The 13,446-nt window shown below is 39.8% G+C and overlaps 1 protein-coding gene across 2 annotated transcripts; it reads left to right on the forward strand.

The window, feature by feature from the left end:
- Positions 1-1,340: 1,340 nt before the first annotated feature.
- pgk1 (phosphoglycerate kinase 1) lies at positions 1,341-11,311 on the forward strand. 2 transcript variants are annotated; one of them, XM_046868356.1, is made up of 11 exons: positions 1,341-1,504; positions 3,230-3,280; positions 3,801-3,956; positions 4,046-4,205; positions 5,628-5,731; positions 5,812-5,931; positions 6,933-7,047; positions 7,456-7,635; positions 7,742-7,919; positions 9,094-9,192; positions 10,748-11,311. In XM_046868356.1, the coding sequence occupies exons 1-11, from the start codon at positions 1,440-1,442 to the stop codon at positions 10,786-10,788; spliced, it is 1,269 nt and encodes a 422-aa protein (XP_046724312.1). In that variant the 5' UTR covers positions 1,341-1,439; the 3' UTR covers positions 10,789-11,311. The 2 variants fall into 2 exon arrangements, with proteins under 2 accessions (XP_046724312.1, XP_046724313.1); XM_046868357.1 differs by having other exon boundaries at positions 1,343-1,504; positions 4,061-4,205.
- The last annotated feature ends 2,135 nt before the right edge of the window (positions 11,312-13,446 follow it).

Below are 13,446 nucleotides of genomic sequence, written 5' to 3' on the forward strand. Positions count from 1 at the left end.
TGACAGCAGTGAAGTGTGCAGTAGGGAAGACAGACTGGTTCAGGGTGAAGGTTGGACTGCATCAAGGATCGGCCCTGAGCTCTTTCCTGTTTGCAGTGGTGATGGACAGGTTGACGGACGAGGTCAGACAGGAGTCTCCCTGGACTATGATGTTTGCAGATGATATTGTGATTTGTGGTGAGAGTAGTGAGCAGGTTGAGAAGAGCCTGGAGAGGTGGAAATATGCGCTGGAGAGAAGGGGAATGAAAGTCAGTAGGAGTAAGACAGTACATGTGTGTGAATGAGAGGGAGGGCAGTGGAGTGGTGCGGTTACCGGGAGAAGAGGTGGAGAAGGTGGAGGAGTTCAGGTACCTGGGGTCAACAGTGCAAAGTAATGGAGAGTGTGTTAGAGAAGTAAAGAAAAGAGTGCAGGCAGGGTGGAGTGGGTGGAGAAGAGTGACAGGAGTGATTTGTGATAGTAGGGTATCTGCAAGAATGAAAGGGAAAGTTTATAGGACTGTGGTGAGACCTGAGATGTTGTATGGATTAGAGACAGTGGCATTGAGTAAAAGACAGGAGGTGGAGCCGGAGGTAGCAGAGCTGAAGATGTTGAGGTTTTCATTGGGAGTGACGGCAATGAACAGGATTTGAAATGAGTTCATTAGCAGGACAGCCCATGTAAGATGTTTTGGTGACAAGGTGAGGGAAGCGAGATTGAGATGGTTTGGACATGTGCAGAGGAGGGACATGAGTTATATTGGTAGGAGAATGCTGAGGATGGAGCCACCAGGATAGAGGAAAAGAGGAAGGCCAAGGAGGAGGTTCATGGAGGTGGTGAGGGAAGACATGCAGGTAGTTGGTGTGAAAGAGGCAGATGTAGAGGACAGGGTGGTATGGAGACGAATGATCCGCTGTAGCGACCCCTAATGGGAGCAGCCGAAAGAAGAAGAAGAATCTAAATGATGCATCACTGGACCGCCATTAGATGTCGCTGTTGTGTCTCTTTCTATAAAAAAAACAATGAGTCTGTAGAAACCATTGCCTACGTGCCATAAGACACTGACTGCCAAAACCAGAAAATAACGCGGTTTATTTTTTAATTTTTTCAAAATATTTTTTTATACATTTAATTAAGTATTTAATTATAATATTTATTTACTATTTACTGCACCCAAATGAGATTTGCCGTAATTGAAACGCCAAAAATAGCAAATGCGAGTAAGAATTTTTGATTGACAGCAAGCGCAGCCAATCAGCGAAGGTAAAAGTACCACATCTCCGCCTACTTTGTCTCAAAATCAACCAATACGCATCGTATTCTCTAAAACAACCCCGCCTACATGGTCTGCATGCGCTTCAAGCTAAGGTCACTCTCATTCGGGAACTGCTCAGCGAGGGAGGAGGCCACATTGTAGTACAGAGGAACCAAGGAAAAACTATACAAACTCGAGCTTTCCAACATGTCTCTGTCAAACAAGCTCACGTTGGATAAAGTGGACGTTAATGGAAAACGTGTGGTTATGAGGTGAGTGTTTATTAACCGGCTGAATTGAGGCAGGTGACATCTCAGGGTGCTCAGGAAGCCGCCATGTTACAGCGCAGTCTAAAACCCCTGGTTTATTAAAATACACAAACATTGTGTTATTAGAGTGTGAAAATATTTGTGTTAACTCTTAATGTCTGCATGTCAAAATGTAACCTTGACGTTACTGAGCAAGAAGGAACTCCACATATAATCAGTCCTACAGGGCTGAAGATCCATTCAAACCACTGACATCCTTCAGTTTTCTTCTGAGACTGAAATTTCAAAGTATATTTATGCTCAAATTGTGCATGATGAGGCTGCAAAATGAAGCCATTGCTTCTCAGACCTATTATATAACTTCTCCATCCATCCATCCATCCATCCATTGCTCATGCATTCGGTATGCAACAGGAATCTTTGGTGAGAAGATCAGAAATGTCTGCCTAACATCCAACACATCCCCTGAGACCTTCAGTGTTTTTCCTGATAATCAACAAAAACCTCGAGAACTTCTTTAGTGTTTTCCCAGTAATTTGTGGTGGTAATGATTATGATGATGATGATTATCTGTGTCTCTAACCTCCAACACACCTTGCGGTACCTTCTTAAAAACTTTCCTGATAATCCTTGGTGGTGATTATAAGAGTCTGTCTGCCTACCCTTCAACACACACCTCAAGACCTTCAGTGTTTTCCTGATACTCCTTGGTGAAGATGATGGTGGTGATCTGTCTGTTTAACCCCCAGCAACCCTTCAAGACCTTCTTAAGCATTATACCAATAATCTTTAATGAAGATGATGATGAAAAGAAGGTTTTGTCTCCTTAACCTCCAGAAGATCCTCATCAATGTGTAAAGACCGTGATGATGATCTCAATCTATCAGCCGAACATCCAACACACCACTCAAGACCTTCTTCAGTGTTTTCTTGATAATCTTTGGTGAAAATGATGATAATCTTTCTCCTTAACTTGCTGCACACTCCACTTGACCTTCTGAAATCCTTTCCTGCAACACCAAAAAAATGGTATCAGCGTTTGCACTAATGATTCCATGATCCTCAGATAAAACAGATTTCAGCTCCTTGTTCTAGAACCAAATCTCTTTTTAACTGGTTATGAAGCAGAAAGATGGAGGAACATTCACAGGATGTGGAGGTAAAAGACGTTTGAGGTACACATGCCATGGTACACGTGGATGTGTGGGTTTGAAAGAAGTCTTTCTGACTCATACAACAAGCAGAGAAACGTTCATTCAGACACGTCGCCTTGGTGCTGTACCCCGTCTGAGTAAATTCCAGAGTTTTAAATGTATTGAAGCAGTGAGTCAGGTCCAAACTCCTTCATAGTAGTGTGTTTGTGTGTGAGAAATCACGATCACTGCCTGATGATGGGTTTTTAGGTCTTTCGTTGGTGGGGGAGAAGGTTGGGAGGTTTAATCATGGCAGAAAAATGGCGTCAGATCCTGTGTGACTTGTGGTCAGGTTTGCGTTTCTCCCCTCGGTAATATTTTCTTTGCCAAATGGAAAATGGCTTTTAGAGTTCCTTTGCTGGCCTTTTTTTGCACAACCACAGGCACTTTGAAAATGGAAAAAAAAAAGGAAGGAAGGAGTATTGCCTTCACTCTTCACTATTGCAATACATCAGTCTGTTCATTTCCTCATTTTCAGTACAGGTAATGTGCTATAGTAGACTTAATCTAAAAAAATGTGATTTCTTTTGCACAGGGTTGATTTCAATGTGCCCATGAAGGACAAGGCCATCACGAACAACCAGAGGTAAAATACTGTAGAACCTGTATGTTTCTATCTTTTTGCTGTATTTCTTTATGTAAGCATAAGGTTTTTTTCCCTAAATTAATAGTGGTCACACAATCAGTTTTGCAGCATAATCGCCACACATAGTTGATCGCTGGAACCTTCAGCTATTGGCAAAAATCCATCCCGATAGTTTTTCCGGATTTCGGTCCGCTATCATTACGAGAGCGGCCTCTAGAGGCAAACGACTGACACCACGTGCTATTTGTTTTTACACTGCTGGAATATATTTATTTATCTATTATTGGTAATTTATTAGTTTATTCGTATTTATTTTTATAACACACTTTTGATTCTTTTTTTTTTTTTTGTAAAAAAAAGTTTAGCATTGGCTTACATATAGTGTAGGTTTTTTTTTTTTTTTTTAATATACTGAAACTTATTACCGATTTGAAAAAAAAAAAAAAAAAAAAAAATCAGTTGATTTGGATTATACTTGCCAATAACCAACCTTGCAATCGGTATCTGATTTCCGTCCTAGGATCAAGGCTGCACTTCCATCCATCCAGCACTGTTTAAACAATGGAGCCAAATCAGTGGTGCTGATGAGCCACTTGGGCCGACCCGATGGCGTCCCCATGCCTGACAAGTACTCTCTGGAACCTGTGGCCGCAGAACTCAAGAACCTCCTGGGAAAGTAAGCGAGCCGTTCCAGTATCCTAGAGATTACAGTAACATTGAAACATATGATGAGAGAACGTCTGAGCAGAAACGAGTTGATCGCAGTGGTTGCCGTTGCAGAGATGTTCAGTTTCTGAAAGACTGCGTTGGTGCTGAAGTGGAAAAAGCCTGTGCCGATCCTCCCGTGGGTTCCATCCTTCTTCTGGAGAACCTGCGCTTCCACGTGGCCGAAGAGGGCAAGGGCAAAGATGCTGCAGGAAACAAGGTGGGTGTCTCTGAAATCTAATCAGACTATAATTGTATTAATTTTTTTTAATATATCTAACATATGTTGAAGGTGGTGTGTCCTCTGGGGGCAGGACATCACTGGGGCAGATTGTGAACATCCTGTATGTTGACTAGAGGTGTACCAATAGTGTATTTTACTGTTAGCGATAGCGAGGTTGGCTTGTACTTGCCAATATCTGAACCGAATTGGATACTGAAAAAAAAACACTCCATGTAAAGTAGTACTGAGCTTTATTACAAACAAAAGTACTGAATCCAGGAAAATGTGCTTAACAAAATAAATGACTTTTTTAATTAATAAATATAATTATGGAATATTGCGCTCTCCGTGCCGCACGTGGTCAGCACGTGGTGTCAGTGAGTCACCTCTAGAGGTCGCTCTTGTAATAACAGCGAACTAAAAGCTGGCAATGGATTTTATGGTGTGGATTTTTGCCTAATAGTTCCTAAAATCAAACTGTTGGTGCTGATGAATTGTTCAACCTCTAGTGTTGATGATCTCCCCCAGAGGTGGGTCTTACTCTACAGTAGCAGCTTGTTAGCAGCAAATGATTGTCTGCGTGTTTCTTTTTTACACACATTACCTTGAACATTGACTGTAGGAAATCAGTCAAGCGATATAACAAGACATCAACATACGGAATCTCATCACAGCTAAGACGCTAGTTTTCTTTTGAGACACGTTTTTGAACCTTCACCACCATCCACACGCTATTCCATCAAAAGAGCAGGGTCTGACCCGCGGTATATACGCCTCGCCTTTTGACATTTGGAGAAAAGGCCACCGATGTGCCGTGTGTTGCTTTTCTGGTCCATGGAGCCCTGACTGGAATGCACAGTAGGGAACGGGAGATGGCGAGGAAGGAGGAGACAACGCAGCTGCCCTCCTGACCTTTCTGAGGTTCCCTCAATGGTACAGTAGAAGTAAAAGATCGAATAACCTTCATGGACGTCGGACCTGCAGTGGAATGCGGGCCAAGCACTTTATATGCACTTCGGTGACCTTTCTTTCAACGGAGTTCAAACGTTATGAACTTTAAAGCCTTATTTAAGGATGTACGTGATGATTTGTGTATAAATCTGTGACCTCTGAAGGTCTCAATATTAAATGTATACAGTTTTCCTTACTTTTTTTCCCCTTCCTATGGGTTCTAAAGTGGGACTCACTGTCCTGGCTTTTTCTGACTACCACCGCTGTGGTTAAACAAAAATATTTTATCTTGTTTAAAGGTGCATGTATACGAGGTGGTATCGAAAAGTTTTGATATCAGCCCTGTTTACAAGAAAATACTTTGTTCTTACACACGATACAAAATTTTGACTTCAACTTAGCATAAGGCTTAACATGCAGTCAAAAGAGCCTCCTAAGTGTTCTTTTATTATTATTATTTTTCTCTAGACCAAAGCATCCCAGGAGGAGATCAATGCCTTCAGGGCCTCCCTGTCTAAACTGGGTGACGTCTACATTAACGATGCCTTCGGAACTGCACACAGAGCCCACAGGTACACCTCGAGACATCTCTTGCGTTATGTCTTGGAAGAATCTGTGTATCTATGAATATTCATATTTGCTTATTTCGCAGCTCTATGGTTGGAGTAGATCTGCCTCAGAAAGCTGCAGGCTTCTTGATGAAGAAGGAGCTGGACTACTTCGCGATGGCTTTGGAGAAGCCACAGAGACCATTCCTGGCCATTCTCGGAGGGTGAGGGTTTTGTATTCGATTGAACTCTTTTACTTTTTCAGGCTTTTGTGGGTAAGATGCATCTGCTGCTTTGAGACGGACCAATGAAAATGAATGTTGAGCTATTTTTGTGAAGTGATTGTTACAGTAATGTAGTAATTACACATGCTTCATGTCGCCTGCTGAACTTAATTAACTCGGGCTCATGAAACTTGGAGTAACGATTCAGGAATAGATTCCTGAACTGAGAGTGTGAGATGTTTGCTCAGAATTCTCCTGCTCTAATGCACGATGAAGGTTGTGTAGGGTTTGGCTTGTGCTTTGGAATAAGGTCAGAGTCTGAAATTACGCAAGAATCCTGTTCAACTTGGCAAACATGAAACTACAGAACTTTTGTCAAACAAGAAGATTTAGACTTTGTCCATGACTTTAAAGCCGCTATGGATAAACTTTTGTGGACCTATGGCCATCAGTTTGGCATGCCACATTAGCATTATAATAACTAAAGGTCGTCCGACAGTGGATTTTACAGAAACCCATAGCTAAGTTGGATCGTACTTGCCGATAAACCGATTAATCAACCGATAGTTTAAAAAAAAAATGATACTGGATTAACAAAAAATAAATACAAATTTCATGCAAAAATATGAATATATTAAGGAAAACTATACATGCAATCAAACTTAAATCAATAGTAACACTTAAAATAAACGGTTACAATAAAAGAATTAGTAAAAAAAAGACGTTAAATGAACAACACGTGGTGTCAGTGATTCACCTCTAGAGGCCAGTCTCGTACTGCATAACACAGCCCAGGAAAAACTATCGGTATGGATTTTTGTCAATAACCAAACGTTCCAGCAATCAGCTTTTTTCTTCTTCTGACTTCTTCCTGGTTACTGGCTTTTCTGAGTAGACCGACCCAGTGATGAGCTCGTCAAACAGGGACTCTAGACTGCTAATTTCAATTATTCAGGTTTTATTGGATAAAAATCAACGTAATGTATTTGTTTCGATTGCAGGGCCAAAGTCAAAGATAAAATTCAGCTGATCAACAACATGCTGGACAAAGTGGACGAGATGATCATTGGCGGTGGCATGGCCTTCACCTTCCTCAAGGTCCTCAAGAACATGGAGGTAATGCGGACTTTGATGTAAACTGGTTTTTAGATACCGAGCTGCCTAGATCAGACAAAATCGGAATAATTTATAAATAAAAAAAAGAAGAAAGAGATTGGAAAGTAAATGTCCAGAAGCTCTTACTTCTGCCAGCAGGTAGTGTGGCTTCACAGCAACCTTATCTTGGTGAACTTGGACCTAATTGCAAATGTCTCGTTCCTGAACCAATAGAATTTGAAATGACTGCTCTGGGAAAGCGCAGGGTTGAATCCTTGTACTTTTGTTAGCAGTGTTGGTGTCACTGCTGTAACTATGGCATGTTTTGCAATTCCTTCCATTTTTTTTTTTTTTTTTTTTTAAGCAGTCACTGCTAGAGTTCTACCGTTTTGTAAATCTGCAACGGTTCTTCCTTCTGTATTGCGACAGATCGGCACTTCCCTGTTTGACGAGGAAGGCTCCAAAATCGTCAAGGACCTGATGGCCAAAGCTGAGAAGAATGGAGTCAAGATCACCCTTCCTGTCGACTTCATCACTGCAGAGAAGTTTGATGAGAAGGCCACAACAGGAACAGCTTCAGTAGCTGATGGCATTCCAGCAGGGTGGATGGTAAGCTGTACAGTAAAGGCAGATTAAACCGGTCCTTTGTGGCCAAAATGATTGGTAATTCATTTGGTCATTTTTTTTTTTCTTTTTCTTATAAATTGTCCATCAGGGTCTGGACTGTGGGCCTGAGAGCTCCAAGCTTTTTACCGACGCTGTAGGCAGGGCTAAGCAGATCGTATGGAACGGACCCGTTGGCGTGTTTGAGTGGGATAACTTCGCCAAGGGAACCAAGAACCTCATGGATAAGGTTGTGGAGGTGACCAAAAATGGTTGCATCACCATTATTGGTAAGTGTAGTCAAGTACTTTTATCATTTTTTTTTTTTTTAACCGATATATAGATTTATTTATTTCTCTTTTTATTCATGGACACTTAGTCAATTATGAACAATAGGTGACGCTCAAATTTTTGTATTTAAATGCATCAGTCTTTTGTCAAAACAAACGGCACATGGCAACAGTGATTTCACCTCTAGAGGCCATTCTAATACTTTATAATGCCAGCGGACCTTCCCAGCTGCTAACCCAGACACGACCCGGAAAAACTATCGGTATAAGTTTTTGGCAAAACCGATGAACCTGTCAACCTCTAGTCATCAAAGCAAAGAAGCTTCAGGATCTTTTAAAAGGTCTTTAAACGCGATGCTTTTCAGATCAGTTTCTTGCATGTTCTCTGTACTGCATCTTGCACATGAAAACTTGGAATGAGGGACACGGAAAACTGCAGCAATCTACATCGAGCTGCGAAAGAAAAGTTCAGCGGTGTCCGATTAATTTATTTTTATATATTAGTGTTGGTCGTGCGCTCATTTCATGGTACCAACAAACTTGAGCCCATATCTGTATTCTGTCTAAAATTCTGTATGAACGATGCATGGATCTGATGAACTCCAGTGCGACATGTATGATGGTGACTCTTATTGAATCATAGTTAGCGTAGAAGACTACAGTCATCACTTCACAGGAGGTTCTTTTTTTATTTTATTTATTTTTTTATTTTTTTTGTTCAACACATTGAAAGCTGTTTTCAAGTTATTTGAGTTTTGTTTCTGTAATCAATACGGCCTTTCAGGGTCCTCCTGAAGTTTTTGTAGGCCTCTCTCCCAGTACGACGTTGAACCAGCATTGAACCATAAACAAAGAAATCGACATGACTGTTTCACAATGGTCATATTAATTCCGCTCATATGGGACCGCACAATGTGTCCCAGGTATAAAATCGTGTTAAGAGTTAAGCGATAACCTTCAAATATTGCAACCACAAGGTGGCGCCAGATTCTTCTGTTTACTCTTTTTCTTCAAAGTATTTCGCAAAGGCTCACAGGCTTGTAGTTTTGACTGTGTGTGTCTGCTCTTGGTGTCCAGTCGTCAAATTCATAGCCTGATTTCACTTTCTAACATCTTCATATCTTCCTTCAATGTTCAGCAGCTTAATGACTCCGTCTGACATGAATGTTCTCAGGTGGTGGAGACACGGCGACCTGCTGCGCCAAGTGGGACACCGAGGACAAAGTGAGCCATGTGAGTACAGGAGGTGGAGCGAGTCTGGAGCTTCTGGAGGGTGAGTATTGCTTCACTTATTATTAGAGTTGTAAAATTATGAGAATTTTCAAGACCGGAAACTTTCCATGGGGAAAAACTGTAAATGTACAAAATTGCAGGGTCGCCTATTAAAAACTTTAATGTAGTATGATGAAGATAATTTTGGGTAAAACACCCAGATTTAATGCGATTTCAGCTGAATTTCTACCTGCACATTCATCACTCACATGCACACAGCACACTTACTGCAGGGCGACTGAGGCCACGCCCCCAACATGGACTGTGCATTTCCTCAATCATATAACACGCATCATTTCTTACATCCTGCACACAAAATTATAATAATATTTACGTATATTACATGAATATTACATACATTTATGTTTAAAACTTCTTTGTGTGTAAGCTACTGGAAAATTATATTAACAAATGCAAAACCCAGGGCTGTGAACATGAAGGCGCTAATAACACGCTAACACAAATAAATTAACGCCACTTTTTTATTAACGCATTTGTTATCAAAGATATGATCAAAGAGGCGAAAGGAAAAGCTTTGACGCAACAATTTATTCACGACATTCTTCCATTACTCAAATATAAAAATAAATACGTAAACTCCACCGAAAAAATACTTTTTAATCAAACATTTGTTTTTACTGATGTGTCGAGTCAAATCTTTTAGGCTCTAAATATCTCTTCTGCGCAACCCTGCATTTATTTCAATCGAAAATAAATAGTAATATTATATATCCATGTTTGTATGTGATACAGTTTATTAACATTAACCCAAATTTCAAATGAATTTCCATAAATTCCTGCTATGTTTTCAACTTGGAATATATCTAAAAATTATTTTATTTAATTTAAAATTATTATTATTTTTTTTTTTTTTGCCTTGCATGATCTTGTCTTGAGTGGGTTTTTTTTTTTTTTTTGTTTTGTTTTATACAAAAAAAAAAAAAAAAACAGGTTTCCACAGGGTCCTAAAGCCTAAAATTTCATAATGGAAAATAAAAAATTTTTAAACAGGTCTTAAATTTTCCGATCTCCATTTGGTTTTCGTTAGTCCAAATGTCATTCGCTCGATTTACAACTACAAATGACACACAAACATGCAACAGCCAATCAGCTTGCAGCGAATCTCTGGATTGTACCACAGATTTTCTTTTCTTAGTGATGGGGAAAGTAGAAGTTTAGTGAGACTTGCTTTAAATAAATAAATTAAGGATGTATTTTAGGCCGGTTGCTAACAACGTATTTGTCATGATCTAGATCTAAAAATTTCTTCTTTACTGGTCTTAAATTTGACTTGAAACCTGCAGAAATCAAACTGGGTGAAATTGAGTGTATATATGGCTTCTTTATTTTGACTCTCTAGTGAATTATTGTAATAAGTAAAGTTTTAGTAGTGGGACAGGAAATGGTACAGAAGGTGATGGAAATCTGTGTAGTTTGTTCTGGAGTATAAATAATAAACACTAATCTTGTTCTAGCTTGTTGTATTGGTCATAGTAAATACGGAAAAATAAAATCATCACAATTCTGTACTAACATCTGTGTTGTACCTTCCACAGGAAAAGTGCTGCCTGGCGTCGACGCCCTCAGCAGCGTTTAAACATCTGGCACATGGTTTGCCGCGCGGTGGTCCTCCACCCTGAAGAGGCGCTATACACTCATTCATTTCAATCGTTGTACAGAAGCGGCAAAGACGAATCTCAATATCTCAACGTTCCAGTAAACACACCTGTACTCTGCTTCTGAAACTCTGCTGGGTTTTCTTCTCCTGTTTACGCCACATTAATGTACCACCTCAGCTACACTCGTCACAGCGCCCTCTTCAGATCGGCGTAAGGAAAACGGTGACCCTCATATTAGGATCATGTTCTGACCTGCTGAAATGTTTGTGTTCGCGTCCTCTTTAAAGATAAACAGTTACTCGTATTCCGCTTATAAAGATAAAAATATGGTGTGCGACGTAACCGTAGTGTTTCTTCATCACAGCTTAAAACCCATGTTAGACTGTATGTGAAACTGTAGACACTTTATGTTGCACTTCTCGTCCTAGAGCTTGTAAAATAAACAAGATCAGAAGACTTGTGCGGTCTTTTGATGGACTATAAATAAAAGTTTAAAACATGTCTCGAGTTTCTTTGCCTTTTTGACTCTTTTCATCCGTGCATCCTTTTTTTCTGGGACGTCCTGATGTCTCCAGCCGTATGTGGTTCTTCTCCAAAATGTTTGAAAGCCATACCATTGTTTATCTTTCAATTTGGTAGAATGAAATTCTTCTCTTCACTTGAACTAGGAGACTCGAACCTGTTCCAGCATGACCATGCACAATGAGCTCCATGAAGATCTGCTTTACATGGGTTGGAGTAGAAGATCTGCTATAGAGCTCCAACCCTCTTGAACATCTTTGGGATGAATTTATCAAACTGGTTACACTCCAGGCCTCCTCACATGATCTACATTTTTAGTACCTGACTTTACCAACACCCTTGTAGCTGAGTGAATCTCCACAAAATCTTGTGGAACATCTTCCCAGATGAGAGGAGCTTATGACCTCAAATGTGCTAAATGTGGACTGGGGCTGTTTACATCTGCTAATTATGATTCTGAACCATCTCCAAATTAATTGACAGGTTAAGCAATATATATTGGGTAGCAACAGTTTTGCATTAATTTACAGTAATTTTATTGTGGAATTAGTTGATAAGCATGTAGTCGACTAGAATTAAAGCGTCCTGTGTTTGCAATATAAACACGCCTCAAAACAACACTAATAACAAGCTTTCAAAACAATCTAGGAGATTAAGGAGAACTCGAGGAGTTTTAAAACGCGATCAATCAGGGTTTTGTTAAAGAATTAAAACCAGGCTTTGGGCATCACGTCCATCATCGTTTTTTTGATCATTGTTTAAAAAAGAAAATATAAGAATGTGGTACATATGTGTCTGGAAAAATCTGATTACCAAAAATAATGAGTAAAGAGGGTATTGGTAAGAGAAGCAACCAAAATAAATGGGATTCTCGGCCTGATACTACCACCAACATGCTTCTTTCTGGTAATGGAGCGATTTTGATTTCCAAAAGAAAATTGCATTTTAAAGCTTTGTTGAACACGTGACCTTTTGGTTGCTTCTCTTCTCTGAATTCTCTACCTCTGCCATGTTAATCTGTATTCTATGTGACTCTCAAGACTCATACCGCTGCAGAAATGTTCAAAAACGATGCATCGTGATACATCTTGTAACCGATGCACACCTTTTTAATTCGATGAGTAAAGTCTCACAGAGATGATGAGGATGTATTGTGTGTTTTGAGGTTTTATGTAGGCATAATCATGTAAAACAATACCAATCAGTTATAGGTCAGTACTTTCAAGACTATATATTTACATTAATGAAACGTTATAAACCGAGTAGACCACACGGGGGCGCTGCACAATCTTTTTCGAAAGAAAACTCAGCATCAGTCATTCATCCATCTTCATTGAAACTGATTTCTACTGTAAAATGGGAAGATGTTCCACTAGATATTGGTGGTTTTGTTTGTGTCCTGAAAGAGGAGTTTCTTTATACTGCGATCACAGGACACTCTACTTCCATGTGGGTCAACTTCATACCACTAATGATATCAATAAATCAATAAATCAATATATAAATGTAAAAACTAAACCTAATGTATAATACTTTATCTATTTTAATTGATTTGGCTCGTGTACACCATGTATACAAAAGTTTTTGGACACCTGAGCATATGATTAGTGTGTGCTTTTTAAACATCCTATTCCACATTTAAGTCGTCAAGTCAAGTTTATTTCTATAGCGCTTTTCACAACAGACATTGTCTCAAAGCAGCTTTACAGAAATTAACAGTCAAGGTGAATGGTGTGTGTTTATCCCTGATGAGCAGCCGTGGCGACTGTGGCAAGGAAAAACTCCCTTAGATGTAATGAGGAAGGAACCTTAAGACTCAAAAGGGAACCCATCCTCATTTGGGTGACATCAAGAGTGTGATCTTTATCAATACAGAACACTGGAGAGTGAGAACTAACATGAACACTGGAATGTAAGATTATAAGTAATGATCTTTTTACAGTCTTAGCTCAACATTTGAGATCATCACAGATCCAACACCAGCTTCTCCATGCCAGAGCCTTTAAACACTCATTATGTCCCCATTAGCTGTAATAATAAGCTCCACTCTTCTGGGAAGATGTTTGGAGTGTGTTCGTGGAGATTTGTGGAGATTCATCTGTGTGTTAGTAAAG

Source organism: Silurus meridionalis, chromosome 15, assembly GCF_014805685.1.
Source record: "Silurus meridionalis isolate SWU-2019-XX chromosome 15, ASM1480568v1, whole genome shotgun sequence".
Taxonomy (NCBI): Eukaryota; Metazoa; Chordata; class Actinopteri; order Siluriformes; family Siluridae; genus Silurus; species Silurus meridionalis.